The sequence below is a fragment of the Hydra viridissima genome, unplaced genomic scaffold (assembly GCF_058129835.1).
Source record: "Hydra viridissima isolate aposymbiotic clone 2 unplaced genomic scaffold, HvirCarnegie_v1 scaffold_7, whole genome shotgun sequence".
Classification (NCBI taxonomy): Eukaryota; Metazoa; Cnidaria; class Hydrozoa; order Anthoathecata; family Hydridae; genus Hydra; species Hydra viridissima.
In genome coordinates, this window is record NW_028324306.1 from 12,723,033 (window position 1) to 12,745,358 (window position 22,326).

Consider the following 22,326-nt stretch of genomic DNA (forward strand, 5'->3'; position numbering starts at 1 on the left):
CATGAGGGAAAAAGGAAGACCAAGACATCTCTGCTATAACATTTAGCAACATAAAACTTAGAACAAAGGAATCTAGTTTAATTTCTTTTGGGAAATTTCTGGGGTAGGACATTAAAGACTCTTTTAATGTTGAAACTAATGGCATCCAGTATTTGTGCAAGTAACTTTTTAATATTTCAGGCAGTGTTGGTAATGAGCCACAAACTAATACAATTTTTATATGTTCTAATAAATTAATGATAACTAATCGATGAGGGACATCAGGACTACAAACTGGTAAAAAAATAGGAGTATCACTTGCTGACAGCATATTACTTAATGACTCTTGATATAAAAGAATAAAAAGAGCATCTACTCTATCCATTTGCCAAAAACTTTCAGTTGCAGCAACTACTTTCTCATGTAATAATAAACAACCTAGTTCACAAGAACTTTCTTGAATAAAAGTATTGAGTTGATTTTGAAGTAAAGTCCGCTCAGAAACAAGGCATAAATCAACCATGTTTGTTGTATTATTTAAAGTCTTTTGCTTACATAATAGTGAAGAAACCAAAGGAAAACATGTCCGTAACTTTTTCTTCAGTTTTTCAACATTTGAAATTTTTGAAAGAGAAGTCAAACCAACTGTCATTACAAAACCATGATAAATATTATCTAACAGTTTGCATAGCCTTTGATGTGAGCAGTCTTTAGAATACAATGTTAAAATAAGTTTCATTGAATGATATTCTTTCCAAACAATATTGGCATCTCCTGTATTGGTACTAACAAGCTCAAAACCATTGCTGCCTGCATACATATGAACTCCATTTATTGCACCAATAACAGGAAAAGGTGTTGCTGGTAAGCCATCACTTCTATGTGTAAACAAGGGTATTCCATCCAAGGATATACAAAACAAATGATACAAAGCTGAACTCATTTAATTTTTTACTCTTTTATAAAACCTTACAAATGAGATAAAGCTGGATGATATTGTAGTGCAAAACATTTGGATTATAATTTGTATTACAAAAATTAGCTTTACATGTTTAAAAAATTGCTATTAAATATAAAAATAAAAAAACGATTTTTTTTTATTGATGAAGCTTTTTATACAATATAAGAACGCTTTAATAAGGAATCAATGCATATCAGTAATTATCAAATAACAGATAATAAGTAACAAATTAATGGGAATACTCTTCGCTTTTTAGTAATTCACATGTTTATCGTTAAATTTGTTAATTACTAAAAGTTATAAGCAGGCTAGAGCAGGAAAACAGCATGTTATTGTTTTCCGTACTAAACGAAGTTAGTCGAACCTTTTTTTTTTTTTTTTTTGACGTTAGCCGATAATTTTGCTATAGGAAATTTTCTAGTGACCCGATAGTTCAATCCATTTAGGGCGAAAGTAGAAATGTTTCCGTGCTCAGAAATTCAAATTTTAATAGCCTTACTTTGAAAAACCTCTCTATAATCTTTTTATTTTAACCAGAATTTTAATGTAAGTTAGTATACTTTATACCAATTGGTATGCGCACAAGTTTACAAAGTTTCAAGCGTCTATCATGCAAGGAGATTTGGAAATTATTGTCAGCACTAATGTTTCCAGAGACCAGTATGAAACATTTCAGCAAGCGTATCCTCATTGTTATCTAAGTTGGCCAACCGCTACAAAAGCGATGGATGATTGTATACTACTCAAAGAAGACATCAAAGTCAGTGAAACAAAAGTTAAAGTAAAATTGGAAGGTTTGATAGATAACTCTGCAAAATGTAATGTTGGGATGATAAGTGCAGAAACTTTGGAATATTTGGATGCTAAAAACAAGGAGTTTGAAAATTTAGTGCTGATTAGCAGTTTGGGATAAGATGGAATTTTCAGTCAATCACAGTTAGAAGTTTTCACAAAGTGGTAAACAGGATTCCGACTTATTGATTACAAAAACAACACCGCTACAATTCGTGAGGTTAGAATTATTTTGTTCGTGAGGTTAGAATTATTTAGTTTGGGATAAGATGGAATTTTCAGTCAATCACAATTAGAAGTTTTCACAAAGTGGTAAACAGGATTCCGACTTATTGATTACAAAAACAACACCGCTACAATTCGTGAGGTTAGAATTATTTTGTTCTATCTCCAATTTTAAAAGTTGGGAAAAAATGAGTTATTAATTTTAGTTAGTAATAATAACTTTTAAAATACGCATTATTTTATAAATGTTTTTCTAAATAATTTGCTTAAACATAAATTATTTAAAGCATAAACTATTATTTCTTTAAAGATAAAAGCTAAAACTTTAAACAATTTTTACTTTTAAAAAAAATCAAAAACTTTCTCCCAACGTTTAAACTTGGAGATAGAACAAAATAATTCTAACCTCTCGAATTATCAGCATACAATAACAGAAATAATATTTTCTGAAAAAACTGAATGGCTTAAAGTGTGAGGTTTTGCAGACCAATCGTTTCGGAGTTTATTAGAAGAATGTGAGGAGGTCGTTCTTAGAACGAAAGCAGATGTAGGAAAGGAAATGGCAAAATTAGTACCACTTAAAATTCGTCTGCCAAATGGTAAATTTGTTTTAGTTAACTTTGACTTCATAATGTCAATGATTGGTAGCAAATTTTGGTTTATATGACAGATAAGTCTTCAATGCAATGCTGCCCAAACTGTGGTGCCTCTCCCAACGAAATGAGTGACAAAAGACAGTTTGCAAAAGGCTACAAGTCAAAAAAAAGTTGGTTGCGTTTCGGAACTTCAGTTTGCATGCGTAGATGAGATTTTTGGAATGCCTTTTGCACACTTTATATTGGCTGCAGTTTAAAATATGGAAGTTTCAAAAACATCTTCAACAACAGAACAATGAAGGGAAGAAATTGGATCAGGATAGAATAAGACAGGAGTTCAGAGAGATAGTGAGAGCAGGTGGAGCAGGTACTAGTACAACCGGTAATGCTTGCCGAATTCCATTTTCTGACCCAAAAATATTGAGTGAGGTATTAAAAATTCCTGAAGAGTTTATTATTAACTTTAAAAATACCTTGATTCCAATAAACTGTCAGCAAGTAATTGACCCAGCTAAAGGTCAATTACTTGCTTACAGTTTATTGGAATTGACCAGTACTGTAGAAACTTAGACCTCTTCCCGTGGTATAAAATGTTAGCAACCATATATCCTTCTATTCCTCTAGGTATGTTGTGGAAGGAAGCTTTAGAATCCAGTAACAAATTATATAGACGGTATAGAGAGTTCCACGCAAGAAAAAGAAGCCGAGAAGCAAATTTGAAAGATGTGTTTAATAGAACAATTGTATCATCTGATCCTAAGCTCAGCTCAATTCATTTGTAAATGCGCTACAAAAAAAAAACTAAAAAATCTTTAGAATTGCCTGAGACGGTTAAAGGGTTTTTAGTAACTTGTGAATCAGAAAACAATGTGCCATCTGCTACCGCACAAACTTCCTTTAATATTGAAATAGAAATAATGGAGGACCTTGCAGTCATCGAAGAGCAATTTCAAAATGACAATAGTTTTGAATAAAGTAGTTAAAATGAAATTACGTACAATAAAATTATGAAATCAAGTATTGATAAAAAGTAAGAATTTAAAAAGAAACAAATTTTTAATGTGTAGATTATCTTTGCATCCATTATATACTCTGAGATTAAAATTATCTCAAAAATGTCAGAAAAAACCTTACTGTCATGTCCCATGTAGAAATCATGCACCCAAGTAGAAATGGCAGGAACTTTAGTTGTCCAGGTCGTGCAGTTTATCAAAAGTAATTACAAATTAGTAGAAAATTGCTTTCATTTCTACATGGGAGCATAATCCAAAAAGTATTTTTCGGTAGCATTTAGGGGTCTTCGAACACAATTTTTAATGACCAAAAAATTGGTACCAAATTGGTAAATGTTGATAAAAGTTTAAAAAAAATTATAGTAAAGCCCTCTGGAGACCTCGAAAAATCTTTCATATTTATATTTAGAAAAGTACTTCTTAACATCTCTTCCATCAGGGGGTTGATTGTCAAAATTGGTCATGCAGTTCTCGAGTTATCAATCGTATGGTTTTTATGGTCCGATTTCTAAGCTTTTTCAAAAATTGGTGCTAAATTTCTGAGGAAACAAATTAGTTTAAAGGTTCTATTTTTCTTTGAGAAAATTTCAACATATATGCTTTCAAAAAATATCTAAAACTCGCTGATTTAACAACCTTTTGATGTTTTTCGGCGTAGCTGTATGGGACTGTTCTACTGTAATTTTGGGTTTATTAAAATAATGGTTTAGTTGATCTGCGGACGTGCTTGGGCATACATTTCTGCTTCAACCTTTTTTGGAAGTTAAGGTACAGAAGTTTTAAGTAAAGTAAATTCTTTAATTAAAAACAACCTTAAAGTATTAATATATTCTATAGTTCCCAAAAGAGATGGCACTACTAGTTTTTCTCCCCCCTCTCCCCCCTTATTTTTATGATTGATTCTGATAGAGAATTTTTAGCTGATTAAGAATCGTATAAAAATATTGGTCTCAAAATCAATGGAAAGTGCTTTAATCTGAAGTTGTAAGTGCAAGAATATACAACAAATCGCTAATATTCGCCATCTTGAATAATGATTTTTTTTTGTTTTAAAAGTTATCTTCTTAGCACGATTCCAATCAATACAATTTTATAGTCTTTTATTAAGATCGCTGATCTTGTAAAAGCAATTTAATGCTGACCCAGATTTTAAGCACTTCGGTCAGATCGCTGATATGGCTATAACAACTTTCTTTCTGTAATAGATTGACGATCGTACTTGGGTAATTTTTTTAAAACTATTGTCGTCAGATCCGCGATTTGCACTGTTCTTTGTAAAATGTAGGTACGTGTGCAAAATTTTTAAACTATTCAAATATTTAATTATTATATATAACTGTAAAGAGCTTTAAATCAGTATTACAATGGTGAAAATTTCATAAAGAACTAATGATTCTACTAAAAGTTATGCCCATTTAAGTGACAAAAATTCATTATAAGGAATGCTTAAGAAAACTGCAACCAACTTAAAAAATTAGCGTTCGGCTTACGGTGGTTTTATAATTGAACTTCACTGTTTAGTTTTTAGCGCATTACTTTGCTTCGGTTATATTTTTATCAACTAATAACAGAATATGGTTTTTTTTTTTGTCTGTTTGTGTGTAAATCATGTTTTGAATAATTTTAAAAAAATCACCAATATTTTATATGAAGTTTCATTTATCTAAAAAAAACAATTTTTTAATGAATAAAAAGTCACATATACAAAATGCTCATAATCGTGAATCCCGCCCCCCCCCCCAACCTTTCCCACAGAAGAATATTTGGTACCTTTACTGCGTGCAAAAATAAAATATGGGTGTGTCATTATTTTTTATTGAAATTTGGCAGGTACATAGAAAATAGATATATAAAATTGATTCAAAAGTTAGAAAAAAAAAACCATCATCTCTTTAATGTCAATTCATTTCCAGAACAGGAATGAAGTTTTCAATAGCAATGAAATCACTAAAAACGTTAGTAACTGCAAAAAAAAAAAAAAAAAAAAAAAAAAAATTGCAATAAACTTACAACACTCTACTTTTAAAATATTATCTAAGTTAATATAAAATTCTAAAAAAATGACGAGAAAAATCCATCCTTACGACACCTCTACCTCGAGTACGCGGTGAAAAAATGGTCACAGATTTTCAATGATATATATTAATTAGATGTCAAACTTCACCAAAATTCCGTAATAAAAAGTTAAGCAAGTTTTTAAAGTTTTTAAAGCCGGTGTTGTGTTAAAAAAGCTATTCGTTAAAAAAGTTTATTAACTGTGAAATCTGCGCTTGCGCAAAATAATTACAACTTTTTTAACGCCTTACGGCGTTAAAAAAGCTGTACTTATTAACGCCGTATGGCGTTAAAAATGTTTGCCTGTTAAAATAGTATTCAAAATGGTACTGTCAACCGGGTTAACTTTGTTCAGTTGTTGATTTTTTTTAAATTCCTAAAATTTAACGAAGATAACATGTTTTAATTTTGTTAGAGATACCAACAATATACATAAACTATTATATCAACAATTTTGGTATCTCAACAGTTTTTGTGAATATAGTGCAGTTACTTCGTAGACTACATTGAGTTTAATTTGGCGTTTTTTGACATTTCTGATATATTTATTGAACCATTTAGATTCTTAGCCGGTGAAAATGCCGAGGAAATATAAGCGAAAGCCTGGTTCAAGAGCATATGCAACTACATACTGTCAAGAAACGTTGTCCAATGCAATGAAAGAATGTTTAACTTGAAGAATGAGCGTGAGAAAGGCTAGTTGACAGTAAGGGTCTGCGTCTCGTTATTTTTTTAAATCGAGACGAGACGAGACGATCCTAAAAGCTTTGTCCCGATTAGCGATAAAATTCGAGACAATTTTCAATTTTCAGTCGAAATCCGGGACGATACCGAGACGAGACGAGATGTCCCGGAGAAAATAGGAACTTTACAATTTCCCGGAATTTACATCTTTTTAACGGGACATAACGAGACATAACGAGACATACTAGTTAATCCTTAATATAAAATTTAATGAATTTCTGGCACAATTACCATTATTTATTTCAGCTGCTATTATTGATATTGTTATACCATCTACATAAACACAGCTTTGTAAAAGTTAATGGTAGCAACTAAAATCAGGGGAAAAAATATATTTTTGGGATAGTATTTAAATCTTTTCACTAAAATATGTTGGAAGAAGGGGATAAATGTGTCCGAGGGCTAAGTTTCTGATCATTTAGTATTGTTTACCGCTGAGGTCAGTATTCACTTCTAATGCAAGAGTTTGTTTTACACTCATATTTAAGGGAAAGGTTATCCAAAGTGTCTTTAACTTTTTTGATCCATAAAACATTTGACTTTTTTTAAAAAGTTTAATTCTTGCAGAGACTAACAATAGAGCAAGATTTCAATACCTAGTTCTTTTATTTTTTCTCTTTTCCATTGCTCTCCAAGGACCACCCATTGTTTATGGGGTTTTCCAGAACCAAAATGGCTACTTTTAATGGTCATAAGATTTTCTTGAAGCCATTGGTATTCTTTTTCTTTAAAAGAATCATTTTTTCTACCACATTGTTTTAGTTTTTTTCTTCACTTTTGAATTAAATCTATCTAAAGTAGCATTAATTTATGCTCTATTTGCTAATTTCTTCAGTTTTATTTGATTTCGTTAAGTAAATCCTTCCAAATTCATAAATTACCCACTCCTAATTCACGTATATTCGGGATAAGATCTAACCTTTTTGTTGTTGTTGTTTTTAAAATCATTAACATATATCAGAAACATTTTTGAGTACTTTATGTTATTTTTCACTTTACACTGTTTAACATTGTATGTTATAACTTCTTTGACAATTATCACATGACGTTCCATATAATGTTTAAGTAAATAATGTTACTTGTATATTATACAGGAAATACTGAAGTTGTTAAGTAATGCTATTTCAAATATCTAGCACTTCTTGAATAGTAAATCGTTATTCAAATTAAAACATTTTAACAAATTTCTAAGTAGCATATGATGATAAAAATATGTTTCTTGAAACTATATTTGATATGTTGAAACAAGTCATACAAGTAAAAAACTCAAATTCAAGAAATACAAATGTCAATTAGTCCATAAAAACCTTGTTTTCCGCCATTTTCATTTATTTTGATATAATAAACCACTGTTAAAAAATGGCGGAAGACAAGGTTTTTATGGGTTCATTGACATTTGTATTGCTTCAAAAAATATATAAAGTTATAAGATTATCTTCACTATAAATATAGACTTTAATTTAGATTAAAAGTTCTCCATTTTTACAAAATAAAAATCTCTCATTTTTTAGATTTCTTTGAAAATAATATTAAATTTTTTAATTTATTTTAACCATAAAAAGGTAAAATGTAAGTTTTATTAAAATACTGCTTTTACTTTTTAAATAAATGATCATTCTAATTTAATATTATTTAAAAAAGGGCGCTATATTTATCAAAAAATTGTGAGGGGTTTAGTACCATTTTTGTTGTTGTTTTGAATCACTGTGCGTCATTTCTGGCTGGCAAAAAATTTTCTTCGCTGCGAAAGCGCGAGTTAGATATCTAGTTAATATAATTGATCTGTCTCGTAACGTTTCGTAATTATCCGGGACACAGTTTTTAAATTCCGAGAAAAAATTTATGTCCCGATTTATATTTTTATTCCGGGATAATTGTTTCCTTTGTCTCGTTATTTTTTTCCGGGAAATTTCTCGTCTCGTTACGCTTTTCCCGGTTCATTTCGAGAAAACGATTCCGAGACGCAGACCCTTAGTCAACAGTTCGGAATATACGCTTCTCATTTGCTTCAACCGCTGGACGTTGCTGTTTTCCGTCTGCTAAAAATAGAATGGCGAAGGATACTAGTAAATTGGCGAAGGGAATCGCGCATCAAAGAATCAATACCAAAAAATCAGTTCCCCGGTCTTACTGCTCTACTGCAACGTCAATTGAAAAGTGATAATTTGAGACTTCAAGGTTAGTGGAATATTTCCCTTCGATAAAAAAATGGTCATGAAGCGTTTGCCACAGGTTAACAAAGACATTGGAGGAGGTACCGGTAGTACTGTTAAGGAGGTATTCAATGAAGCTATTGTAGGTCTATTAGTGAAACATTGTGGATAGGATGGGAAAACAAAGTGCACCAGAGGAAAAAAGATCACACCTGGCAAAGCGATGACACCGCAAGATCTGGTGAATAACACAACTCCTACCACATCAAAAATAATAGTAACACCAAGAATAACAAGAAAAGGGCAAGAGTGGAACAAGTGTCATCATCCTCAGATGACGATAATGACCTATTAAAAAATGACTTTTAATGACTCTTGCACAATAACAGGGAGCTTGTTGCAAAATTTTTTGTCCATTTAAATGTTCTTTTCATGTTTCTCTAAGTGTTTAAGGACTGATGATTTTTTAAAACTCCAAAAAGTGACCAATGTTACCCCATAGCAGGGGTATTATTGATCAAACATGATAAAAACCTGGGGTAACATTGGTCACTTTTCGGCGTTTAAAAATAAATATTTGTAATAAAAAAAATTTAAAAAAATAAATAAAGAGGCTTATAGCCAAAACCTATAATGTTACTACTTTAAAAAAAATAATAAGAATTAGAGATGTTTAAGAAAAATTGCCAAAACTGACCAAATTTACCCCGGCTGACGATACTCTTTTATTTGCGCAACCCTCAAATCCACAAAAGAATATGCTTTGAAATTTTGATTAAGGCATTGGGAGGCATTCTTTTTTTTATTTTTGAGCTATAGCTCAGAAATAGAGTTTTAATTATTTTTCCAAATTTTTTTTCCTGAAATTTTCTAATTCTACAGTTATACTTTTTTCATGACATTATTTTTTTCCTATGACCTCCTCATTGATTCAAAGCTTTTAAACTCCTAAATAAATTATATTTCATGAAAAGATAGATCATAGATACTTCTAAAAGAATTATACTATACTAATTATAATAATATGTACAAAATCAAATATTTTTAATTTCTCATATTATAGTTCATAAATATTAACATTTCACCATGAACTCCTGTTAAGCTATTTCTCTTTGCAGTATATACTTTTCCACCAATACTAAAAAGCCTTTCACTCTCCACAGAAGACGGTAGGCAGCTTAAATACTTTAAAGGAAGCTTTGCTAATAGTGGAATTTTGGTTTTCTGTGATTTCCACCACAACAAAAGATTGCTTTCTTGGTCAATAAGGTCTTCATTTGAGTAGAGTTGAATTTCGTTTAATAAAGTTTCATTTGAAGTTAAAGTTTGTGTTCGGCAGATTTGTTTAGAACTAAATCCTACAAGTTCTTCAAAACAATTGTCAAAACCCATTTCTACTATATCTTTGTATTCATTTAGTACTGTACCATTATTTTCATATTCTGAGTCAATATTTTCAATGCCACAAGCTGCAGACCAATCATTTTCAGTAACTTTGATGTTTTTTTATATTTTCATGGGTTTTAATAAGTTGAATGGTTATGTTCTTAATACTTGTTTTAGCAGTTGAAAAGGTGTTTTCATTTTTGAACATTTTTAATTTGAATCTGGGATCAACAAATGTTGACAAGATGATGTTATAGTTATCAGTATATTGTTTAATCTACTCTCCATTAAATTAGTTAAATTAGTTGTCATCAATTGAAGCTTTATTAATGAAATGTTTCAAAAACTATATCTGTGGTATAATATCTAAGACAAGAGAATTTCTTTCACTCAAGTGAACTGTTGTTTTGTGGAAATTTTTTAGCAAAACACAAAACTGTCCAATAATCACCTATTTGTTTGCATTTAATGAAGGAAGCTTACCATTTTCAAGTGCATATATGGTTAGAGGTTTCCTTTGTTCATAAATTCGTTTTAACATATGATAGGTCCTATTCCACTTTGTTGGAGCATTTTGAATAAGTTTGTGCTTAGGAACATTGTTTGCTTCTTGAAGAGCTTTAAGTTTAGGACAGCTTGGGGAGAATGGCTGAAAGGCAGTTTGCAATGACATTCTTGACTACTGTTTGTTCAAAAATACACTCATTAATTACTAATTGCAGTGTGTGTAAAAAACAAGGCAAACTATCATATGGGCTATTTTTAATAGACTTAACAATACTTGCACCATTATCTCTAGCAATTAAATGAATTTTTGAAGGTAATATTTTAAATTCAGCCATAATATCTTCAATCAATTCAGCAATATTTGCTGCTGTATGCCTCTCAGAAAATGGAGCTACTCTAAGTACAACAGTTTTCTGATTAAATGTATTGTCTAAACAGTGACCTGTCAGGCTCATGAAGCTTTCATTTGAACTACTGGTCCATATACCAGTAGTGAAACTTATGAATTCAGCAACTGAGTAAACATGGACAGCCATTTTTACCATAAAGTATAAAATAATTTCATCAACTGAGTAAACATGGACAGCCATTTTTAATGTAAAGTCTAAACTAATTTTTAATATTTTTCATACCCTTATAAACCTTTATAAACCTTTAAACAAAACAAGCTTATTGGATTGTTGCCGTAATCCAATCTTTCCTTTATGCAATTGATTTCTAGTGTACAGCTGACCAAATGAGTAAAGACGCAATGTTAAATTATTGTCTATAATTTTTTTCAAAAGCTGTGAAGAATGCATGTCTTCATTCAAGGTCTCATGTTCTAAATCATGCATATTCAATTCAGTAAACAGTGCATCATTTGCAAGCTTTTGATTTATGAAGTGCACCACCAAGTTTTTTAGATTTTTTTTTGAAGATATTTTTAAATTTTGAAGGTCTGTCCCACACACCAAAACTTTAAAAATATGCTCACATTTTTGGACAATCTTAAAAACACTACAGGATGGAAAGATCAAACCACCACAATTTTTAAAAGTTACAAAATTTTTCATGATGAATTGCGAAATATAGAATACTCATGATCAGTGGACATAGCCTGCAGAGAAATTAAACTATTTGCACAAGTCAGACATCCAATTTTATTATATAGTTTTCTTACAATGAACCCTGCTTTATATCCAAGTATAGCTTCCTTATATATTGAAGTAGAGATTGATGAAAGACAACCAGCAAGGTCTTTAAAATAGTTAGAATCCTCAGTAGATATTGTATTTTGTTCAATAAGAAGTGATCTTACTTCACTCCACTTTAAAAAAAAGATTGAGCCTGAAAATTTTAGGTCAAAAGTAAGGCAGTTGCTAAATTTTGATCCTATGATGGAGTTTCTTGATAAAACTCTTTTTAAAGCAGATTTTAACTGACCTGCATCTGGATTGTTATTGAAACTATTTTTTCCTCTAGACAAGCAAATAACAATTCAATGTGATCTTGTGACAGTTTTTATGTCAAAATAAATTTAAAAGGATTTTCAAGTCTTGATAAAAGGTTAAGTGATAAATCTCTAACAGTTGTGGCTGCTACAATGAAACCAAGTACAAATGTTTTTCTTCTGTGTTTAATTAAAGAAGTTTTAGATATGTCTGATAAGTTAAGTAAGTAATTTACAGATTTCTTAATGGTTTCAACCCAAATTGGAGCTTCATTTAGAAACAAAGGTTTCTTAGATCCTTTTTCAAAGATGTTTTTAGAGTTTAACAAGTCACTTGTCTAAAGTCAATGTGGTAATTGCCAAGTTTATTTTCAAACTTAAGTCCTTCTTCCTCTTGTAGTTTATGCAATGCTTTAATGTGGTCTCATTTAATATATCGATTTTGTTCATCAACAAAGATACCAATGCTACACAGAGAGTTTCGATCTAATCTGAGCATATGGCAAGGATCAGGGATGCAATATATATGATGATCATATGCAGGATAGATAAAACTACCACACATCTTGTTAATTTTACTACCAAATAAACATCCAAGATTCTTCATGGCATTAAATTTTGAAACAAATCCATCACATGTTACACTCCAAACATTCAAATTATGAGAAGCGCATAAATTTAAAACATTTGTAATAAGACTTAAATCTGTTGCTGAAATTTTATCACATAATATGTAGCCTATAGAACATTTCCAATGACCTTTCAATCCAACAACCATAAAAACAAGTGCTTCAGTTGCTAACTTATCTGGGTTATATGCTTGAATATTAATTCCAAAACTAGCAAAACCTTCATTTGATCTAGCAATATTATCATATCGCAGAGCAGCCATGATATGCATAGAATCAAACAACAATGCACAATCTTTGTATGATGAATCCTCTAAGGTCTTATTTTGTAAAAACTTTAAAACATCTTCAAAAAATCCAGGTGAACAATTGACAGAGGAAGTCCAATTTGAAAGTGAGCTTACTGCAGGCAATGAGAAAGTAGATTTAACAAATTCATATGCTCTTGGGGAATAAAATTGCAGTGTTAGAGAAAATTTTTTAACCTCTTCAGAGTATTTATAACCCTTCTTGTTTCGGCCTCTATTTTTTAACTCGGATTTCAGAAGTTCTAGAGTCAGACCAGAAAAGTTATTTTGAAGTATTTCGGCGACATCATTGGAAATAATGTTTTGTTTCTCTAATCTTTTAATAACTATGCTAAGTGAATCAATTTTTTTTATCTTTTCGTTTAAATTTTTGTTTTAATATTTAATCTTTTTTTTGAGAAAAAAATTTTTTGGAGAATTTTGTTTAAGTAATTTTTTGTTTACAGCATTAGTAGTTGTAACCTCTTTTATCTTTTTATTCAAGATAAAAGACATTGTTATTTTTCCTACAATTCAACAATAAATCAAAGTCAAACATTGAAGGCAACATTTTTTTCAACACCTGTTTCCCATTCTTTTTGCACCTAAAATCTTCCAATTTAAAATGTTTACTACAGATTCGACTATATTTACTAGGTGTAAATTGTAAACGTTAAGTCACCATTACCCACTTTTTACAAAGATTTTGATCATTTAAAGGAAATTTATGAAAAGAAATCAAACAACCTTTATTAAATCTTGTTTTATAGTTGAAGGCCGAGCAGGAAATAACCATATCTTTAAGATCGGTGCCGAAAATGGCAGAAATGCACGCACCTATAAAATACCAATGATATATTATATATACTAGATGTCTAACTTGCGGGATTTTATTAGACGAAAAGTGAAGCCGCTTTTTTGTTTAGAAAATGAATCCGCCATTTGTAATAAGGGCAAAAGCTATATCCGACCAAGGACGTATTAATAGATGGACGTTCAACGCATTGTTTCATAAAAAAGATATGCGTGTTACGCTTTGTTTAGATAACAAAAGCGAAACAATAGGTGATGATTGCGAAACCGGGGAGTATTTTAATTTTTTTCGACGTCGGAAAAAGATGGTCTCGACTATCTAATAAAAATATTTTTAAAAGTATTTTACTGAGCATCGATACATAAAATGAGTATGACAGAAAACTTTGCTATTAATCAAGATTATTCTTTTTTGCTTAAAAATATTGATAACCAAATTGAATTAGTTGTGGATGATTTTATTGAGATAGATCTTGAAGAGTTGGCGGAATTGTTATCAGAGGATTTTGAATTGGAGCTCATACCACCAGCAATTCCTACAGAGAAGCTGATTGCAGAAGAAACCAAAATGCTGAAAAAAACAGAAAAACGCTTAATAACTAAATTTACCTGTCTGAAATGTTACAATAAATATCTTAGAGAACCGAATTTTAAAAAGCATGAAAAGAAATGTTACATTGCCACTAAAGGTGTGCTTATACTCACATGTTGTGGAGCTTAACGCCTAAACGGGTGCTAATTTATATTTGCAAATACTCCCAGATTATGAAAATATTGTAATAACTCTTAATTTTGATTTTAGAAATTATTCAAAACTGTAAATTGTTGTAATGTACTATTAAACTTCCATATAGAAGATTGCAAGTTGTCTTTATTACATTTTTTACATATACTGGTGTAAGAAAATGTACACAGTTAAAAAATGGCTAGTTAAAGGTAATAGATGGTTGACATTTCTCTTTAACCTGGGTTCCATTACAGCCAAGTTAGTATGGTAGATGGTGCTAAAATCACAACAGACTTCTAAACATATTAATGAACAACCTTTATGTCTAATAACTTTCAAGTTTTCAACTGTATTACCTTCTCTCGTTTCAATTATTCCAACATCCTCATTTGATGTGCTTCGGAAATTTTTAAAATCAGAAAATTTCTTTCTGATTAGAAAAAAAGATAGTGGAAGTCATTATTACATTTACAGATGTTTATGCATGAAATGTTGGAGAATATAATATTAGCAGATTGAAGATTTAGTTGATCTGGAAGAGATTTGTTAATGTTAATGGATAATGGCACTTCACGATTTAAAACAATTAGTCTCCACATGCCATTTGATTGGCAATAACTATTGATTTTAACTATTACAAAATAATTTTTCTTATTTTCATTGTAACAGTCAAAACCATGTTTTGATGCAAATGCTTTTAAATGTTGATGAATACTTATCGCATGTACTTTTTTATTTCTTCCAACTCTTGTGAGTGTGTTACATACATAACAGGTTTTTGTGTGTTCAGAAAAAGTGAAGAATTTATCATTCCTCTCAACTTCAAAGCCTTTTTTTGATTTTAAATCTAACCTGTATAAGACCATATAACATGATTTGCATAAATATTCAGGATGAACTTTTTGATAGTCTGAGGTTGTATCCAGCTTGTAAAAGCTAAGAATTGCTTGTTTATAGATAACAACAGGTTTTATTTGATAGTGACTATCCTGCTTTATTATGCAGCCACACATTCTACATAAATGTTTTAAATATTCCTCATGAAGACTCATTATTTATCCTGTAATGAGATAATAAATATGAATATAAAATTACTTCTTTTGATATAATATTTAGAAAAGGTTAAAAATAAGGCTATACATCACTTGTAGAAGGCTCAAGAATATGCAACTAAAAGTATGGTCTTATCATTTTTATTATTTCTGTTGTTACTATTAGTAACAACAGTAATAATTAAAAAAATAAGATCATTATAACTTAAAGTAGCTCTACATGACAGTTTAAAAATGCTTAAACAAAAATGCTCATTAAAAATACATACTTTATATATCTTTCCAACTCCTGAAACGAATAGTATTTTATGAACTTTAAGATGCTTTTAGTTATAATACCTTCAGACAAAATGCAGTTTAGGTAAATTTTTTAACTAGGTCGTTCACGAAAAAAAAAATCACAAATTCAAGAGAAAAAAAAAGCGAGGCAAAAAAGTTCGACATTTCCGACAAAAATAAGAAATACTCTCTGATTTTAACCTTAAAGTGGGAAGCATAATCTGAGAGTGGGGTGAAAAGAGCATTAAAAATATCTTTTTCGACCTTTAAACTATATCATAGCAGGTTCAATTTAATAAGGAAAATTTGTTTCACTTTACTCTATCCATTCTAGTAAACCAAACATAGCCTTTTTGCAAAAGCCTAGTTTTAGACGTCAAAGTTTAAACACAGCTAAATTTTTATTAAGCAAAGTTCATAGCTCAAATCAACCTTTTTCAGATATGTGAACTATTCTTGATTAATTTTTTTGTCTTTTATAACCATAAGCTTCAGTAAATGCATAATTATAATGGGTTTACTGAGGGAGGTTTTTTGACGGAAATTTGACGAGTAGAAGTCGGAGTATCTGAATCATGAATTTAGAAAATTGACGGTAACACGCATAGTTTTTGGCTAATTGGCGGCACCTTTGATCTATAACAATGCGTTGAACGTCCATCTATTAATACGTCCTTGATCCGACGTGCGAAATAAAAGTTTAAAATGCATGTTTTTCCCCGTATTAGAAATGGCTTCCACGGCTTCACTTTTCGGATCGAAGTTAGACATCTAGTATATACAGTTTTGTGAAAAAGTTAAGAACCACTAAATAAAAAAAAATATTTTTTTCAAATAAATTTAATTAATTCTTATTCTATAGATAATAAAATAGTCTTTTTTTTTCAAACATATTAAATATAGCATGAGAAAAAAGAAAAAAATTTTTTTTTTTGAAAATAAGTTAATAGAACCTATAAAAAATAAGGAGTAAATATTATGTGTTAATTTTTTTTTATATTTTTTTTGTGAAAAAGTTAAGAACCACAAAGAATTTTTGGTGCGAAATGCGGCGGAAACGTCTTTTTAAATTTATTTTTCCCTTTTTTTTTAAATATTCTATTAATGACCTGAGTTATTACCAAAGAACCAATAAAAACATTTGAAAAAAATTAATTTTTTTTAAATACTTTTAAAAAAAGTATTTAATTTCAAACAAAAAAATATTCTTTCCTTTTGAAAAAATGAGCAGAAAAGCTATTACCTATGAAGATCGTGTAAAAGTGGTGCATTTTCACCAGGAAGGTAAATCCGCTCGCGAAATTGGAAGAATAGTAAAGCGATCACATAGTTCGGTGCTAAAAATCATCAAAAGATTCAAAGAGACGAAATCTTACGTTGATCGCCATCGTTCTGGAAGACCGCGTTTGACGACACCCAATGATGATCGCCTTTTAATCAGGTTGGCAAAGAAAAATCGAACCATGCCGTCGCATGAATTAAGAAGGGAATGGAAGCTTTCAAATGGACGTCAAGCATCGGCATCACTTGTGCGTAGGAAACTATTAGCTAACAATATGTTATGGAAAAAAGCTGTTCTAAAACCGCGACTTACCAAACTACATATAAAAAAGCGAAAAAAATTTTGCCAAAGCGTCAAAGAATGGACTAAACAAAAATGGAGGACAGTAATGTTCAGTGATGAGATGAATATCGAGGTTGATAACCGAAAAAACCGAATTATGATTCGCAGGCAGCCTTCAGAAAAATATAATCACGATTGTATCGTTCAAAGAACAAAACAAGGTAGCGGGTCGGTTGGAATATGGTGCTGCATGACATATTATGGTCTCGGTATGTTTAAATCATTTGATGGTCGACTCAACTCTAGTTATTATGTCAATATTTTAAATAACAACTTGTTACCGTCAATTGATGCACTTGAGCAAAGCGTTCCGTTCATTTTTCAGCAAGACAATGCACCATGTCACAGGGCTAAAATTGTCTCTGAATGGTTCGAAAGTAAAAATATTGAGCGTCTAACTTGGCCACCAAATAGCCCAGATCTAAATTGCATTGAAAATCTTTGGAGTTGGCTTGATAAAGAGATTGCCAAGAAAGCACCAAGGAACCTTGAGGAGTTGCGCAATATTTTACCAGCAATACTTGGAAATGTTCCCAAACATATTTTAGAGAATTTAATAGACTCAATGCCAAATCGTATAAATGAGTGCTTAAAAATTCATGGTAGAATTACGCGGTATTAGGTAAAAATTATCGTTTCTTGTTCTGTGGTTCTTAACTTTTTCACAATTTTTTTAAAATAAAAATTACCTATAAAACTTTAAATACATTTTTTATATTTGTTCAAAAGTTTTTATCACTATTATTATTTTTTATTTTGTTTGTCTATTTTCTAAAATTTATTATTATTTTTTTTTTTACCAGAAAAATATATTCGGTTAAAAAGAAATTTAAAAATAAAAATAAATTACGATTTGTTTTTTTTGTGGTTCTTAACTTTTTCACAATACTGTATAATCTTAGACCATTAAAAACTATAGACGCGGCTTTTTGAAATTGATTGAAGCCAAACTTTTTGCGCATATACGTCACTTTGTGGCAAAAACGCAAATAATGTAGGGTTTTAGTATAAAATAGGATTTTGTTTATGTAGGATTTTAGTTTAAATTATTTAGGAAATTTTTTTCCATTGAAACAAAAATATTAAAAATATTTTGAATACTTTCTTTTAAAGAATAAAAACATTTATTACTTTTTTTTTTTTTTTAATTTTTTACTCAATTAAAAACACTCGATTTGAATAGACAGTAAAAATATAGTTTCATATATATATTTATTGACCACAAAATAAAATACTTTTAGTTAATTTACTTCGAAGTTTTTTCCAATCTTTATTCAAATTCTCTCCTTGGTGGTATAATCTAACGTTACAATAATAAAAGCTAATCATTTTGACTAAATTAACCAAATGATTAGATTGAACATCATTATCAAACATATGTTCTCTGTTATCAATAAAAATAGAGCTACGAACACTGATTAGAATATTAATAATTAACTTTGTCATTAAATTTTTTTGAAACAACCTCTTTTCTTCCTTAAAAATTCTGATTTCGCTTTCTGCAATTTTACATGTGAATAACATCTTTGGAGGGTTGAACCAAGCATAGTTTAATGTCACTGTAATTCTTTTTTTTAATTAATGTTGAAGTTGGGATTTGTGATTGAATTAAGTTTAAGCAAATGTCACAATCTAAAACTTTTTTAATTTTTTTTACAACAAATCCAGCAATATATTCCACAACATCAATAACATATAATGATAAACTTCTTGAATAACTTAAACTATTTACAGCATACTCATGGCCATCACAAATTTTTTCTTTATCAAAATCTTCAATAAGCTGTTGATCAATAAGCTGATGATCATTTTCATTTTAATATTTTTTGAAGAACTCATTGCTAAAATTATTGATGGTGCCTGTTCAATACAATTGGCCTGAGAAGAACCTGAAACACTTGTATGAATCAACAATTTTTTGTAGGCAGCTTGAAACTGTTTTGCTGTGGGATTATTATTATATCCTCCATGGCTCCTTATAGCACTGAAAAAAACTTCCAAATGGTCTTGAGATAGTTTATAAGCTGAAATATACCTAAGACTATAATTACCATTTTGAACATAATAATTCCATAATCCCATATATGATTTCAGGCTTACAATCATCCCAATAACACCTGTTTTACTTTGACTTAAATGCAGAGGTTCTCCATTTTTAGCACATTTAAGTGTTATTAAATACTCTATTGACTCTTTTATTTTTTTGAAAATAGTTTCTTTATTGTAATGTTGTAAACTACACTTGAAATTCTTTGCTAACAAATTTCTGCTATTTAAGATGTCAAAAATGTTATTAATAGCAATAATAAATCTTTCTGTTGATTTGCTGTCTTCAAAATCCTTCAAGTGCTGACTTTCTCGTAAATATTCTATTGCATTTGCAACTTTTTGACTGAATGTCTGTGCAGCTAGCTTGACTTTCATTTTTTCTTGAAACCAATTTATATGTCTCTTTGTAATTTTTGTCGCTAAATGAAGGCCTTCCTTTTCTTGAATATTTACTAATTTTTCAATAAAATCCCATTTTATCGGTTCATTATTACTATCAAACATTATTTTGTGCAAACCTAATGTATTTCTTATAAGTTTTAAAATGTGCAGAGGATCCATGAAAATAAAAATTGCTTTTTTTGTAACTGGATGTGGAAAGTATGTACAAGTAGAGTTAACTGATAAATCAGCTCCAAGAGATTAGCCATACTAATATTTGCCGAAGCACCATCAAAAGTTAAACTTGTTATAGTAACGCCAGCTTCTTCTAATATTTTTAAACACATTTTTACTAAGTTACTTTTTTGAACTCCTGAGATTCCATTAATTAAAAAGTAGCCAATTGGTAGCTTCCACGCATTGTTTAAGCTGTTAATCAAAAACACAACTGCTTCTTTTGCTTCAACTTCAGAATCGGTTTGAAGTTCAGAACCAATATCAACATACCTAAAATTATAATTAAATTTTTTTTGATTAAACAAACACAAACTTTCCACTATTGTGTACATATATAATTGTACTTATATATAACTGTATTAACACAACCTACCCTGAAAACTTTTCACCATCCCATTCTATTTTTTTATGAATTGCCATTTCATCAATCATTAATGAGCAGATACATGATTTTCCTTTTTCTTTTAGTTCTGCTACTTTCAGTTTTAAGACCTTAATTTATTCAGATTGAAATTTAGGTTCGCATGTGACTTTTTGATACCATTTTTGAAGTGTTCTTGGATGAGGAAGCATTTTAGTAAATGTTTTTCTGACATATGAATAAGCTCTAGGAGAATAAAAATTTAGGGTAAGAGCAAAGCTTTTCAACTCCATTGGATATTCTTTAGTGCATTTGGATTTTAGTAATTGTTTAAAAACAATTTTTGTAGAAGCAGGCATTGTGTCCTACAAAAAATTAAATAACTTTAAAATATCTAAGGAATTATTACCTATACCTAATTAAAAAGTTTGAATGGAAAGTTCACATAGATTGTTACTTTATATATTTAGTAAATATCACTTACAGAAAGCTTAAGGGAGGATTCTTCGTCAATCATTTGCATTTCCTTCAAATGTTTAAGTAAAGATTGTAAGTTAGATACTCTTTTGAGAAGTCGCCGATTTCGTTGTTGCAAAATTCTAATTTTTTTTTCTTGCTTTGAAATTATTTTTAATGCTAGATTAAAAGACTGGTGTTTTTTAAAATCATTCAGGTAACATTTTCTCCTTTTTAGAGGAGGTTCTAAGGCTGTTTTTTTTAAATTCCTAAAGGTATTGCAGCTCTGTCTTTTGGCTCTGTCTAAGGAGGCTGTTTCAAGGGTAGTTTCAAATGAAGTATCATCTTTTATTGTTTTAATATTAATTTCACTCTCACTTGTGATTTTTCTTTTAGCTGGAGGTTTTCTAGGTTTAATTTTCTTCACCAAACTACTTGGAAAATTAAAAACACTTGGTATAGCATCCTTTTTAAGTTGCTTTTTTGAACTCTAACCGCTAACAACATATGAATCTGGTGTAAAATGCTTAGAACAAATTTTTGAACTTTTTGATGGAATAAAGTTTTCTCTACGGATGACAGCAATCCATTTATTTTGTAACAATAAATCTTTTGGAAATCTGTAACATAAATCATATAAATAAATAAAAATACTTTTTTGCATGTTTATCAAAAAGTAGCATATAGCAATATAATGGTTTATAGCAACATATTAGTAATAACATTTAGCAATATAATAGCAAACATAATGGATGTGGTTCTAAACTATGATATATTCTATATAGTATTATGTTTACTTTCTTATCAAGAAAAAAGAACTTTTTAGTTTCAAACAACAAATAATATTTATATAAAAATATGAAAACATTTCAAACAAATATTAGCATAAATCAAAACATATGCTAGGATAAATCAATATTGGCCGAAATTGCAGAAATCCAAAATAAAAATACCATTGAGTCGTTAATAATAGTAATAGTGGACAACAAAAATTATTATTATGACATAACAATATGACTTAATATGACTACTATGTATAAATATGATAAGCCATTTATCTTTCATCATAATTTAATAAAAGATAAACATTTATCATGTATATAATCATCTATTAATCATTCATTATAAATTAGGATGAAAAATAAATAGCTCATCATATTTATAGCTTACTATATATATATATATATATATATATATATATATATATATATATATATATATATATATATATATATATATATATATATATATATATATATATATTCTATATTATATTAAATATGATAATATTTAGTCATATTAAATAATCAATAGATAAATAACATCATAGTTGTCATATTAAATTATTTTTTATTCAAAATAAACACTTACCCATGAAATGATATATCTGCCCCAGCTTTATGTCTTTCTTTGCAGTTATATGCACAGCAAGAATGCACCATAGTTGATGATAATCAAAAAATATGATGCAAATGCAAGAGCAAACTTATCATCCAAAAATGTTTTTGCCACAAACTGACGTCATGCGCCAACTTTTTTTTTTGGCTTCACTTGAAGATTAGAATTATTGAGCTTAGGCCGGGTCTAT

General features: G+C 29.6%; 3 protein-coding genes and 1 pseudogene across 4 annotated transcripts in view; 1 reads left to right on the plus strand and 3 right to left on the minus strand.

Moving 5' to 3' along the window:
* The window catches only part of LOC145184235 (protein fuzzy homolog), a 1,458-nt gene extending 462 nt beyond the window's left edge, over positions 1 to 996 (minus strand). Inside the window, exon 1 of the mRNA XM_080059855.2 lies at positions 1 to 996. This exon is cut by the window's left edge and continues 462 nt beyond it. Within this exon, the coding sequence (XP_079915981.2) occupies positions 1 to 922 (922 nt within the window). The 5' untranslated portion in view covers positions 923 to 996.
* A 12,968-nt stretch (positions 997 to 13,964) lies between these two features.
* On the minus strand, positions 13,965 to 15,355 carry LOC149886175 (V(D)J recombination-activating protein 1-like). Its single transcript, XM_090093380.1, has 2 exons — positions 15,152 to 15,355; positions 13,965 to 14,143 (listed from the first exon to the last, which is right to left on the minus strand). The coding sequence occupies exons 1-2, from the start codon at positions 15,349 to 15,351 to the stop codon at positions 13,975 to 13,977; spliced, it is 369 nt and encodes a 122-aa protein (XP_089949506.1). The 5' UTR covers positions 15,352 to 15,355; the 3' UTR covers positions 13,965 to 13,974.
* A 1,229-nt stretch (positions 15,356 to 16,584) lies between these two features.
* LOC145184527 (uncharacterized) lies at positions 16,585 to 17,897 on the plus strand. The gene is made up of 2 exons (XM_090093702.1): positions 16,585 to 17,463; positions 17,580 to 17,897. The coding sequence occupies exons 1-2, from the start codon at positions 16,854 to 16,856 to the stop codon at positions 17,606 to 17,608; spliced, it is 639 nt and encodes a 212-aa protein (XP_089949828.1). The 5' UTR covers positions 16,585 to 16,853; the 3' UTR covers positions 17,609 to 17,897.
* Positions 17,898 to 20,748: 2,851 nt separating this feature from the next.
* LOC149886176 (uncharacterized) lies at positions 20,749 to 22,311 on the minus strand (annotated as a pseudogene). The gene is made up of 2 exons (XR_016454072.1): positions 22,110 to 22,311; positions 20,749 to 21,358 (listed from the first exon to the last, which is right to left on the minus strand). The product of XR_016454072.1 is annotated as an uncharacterized LOC149886176 (transcript).
* Between the last annotated feature and the right edge of the window lie 15 nt (positions 22,312 to 22,326).

What these genes read in the sequence shown, in the direction of transcription:
- LOC145184527 (XM_090093702.1), top strand. Translation starts at nt 16,854, where the DNA reads ATGAGCAGAAAAGCTATTACCTATGAAGATCGTGTAAAAGTGGTGCAT. An exon ending in CATGACATATTATGGTCTCG is followed by an intron (nt 17,464 to 17,579) that starts GTATGTTTAAAT and finishes TTCATTTTTCAG; the next exon opens with CAAGACAATGCACCATGTCA.
- LOC149886175 (XM_090093380.1), bottom strand. Translation starts at nt 15,351, where the DNA reads ATGAGTCTTCATGAGGAATATTTAAAACATTTATGTAGAATGTGTGGC. An exon ending in TGTTATATGGTCTTATACAG is followed by an intron (nt 14,144 to 15,151) that starts GTTAGATTTAAA and finishes TGTTTTTTTCAG; the next exon opens with CATTTTGGTTTCTTCTGCAA.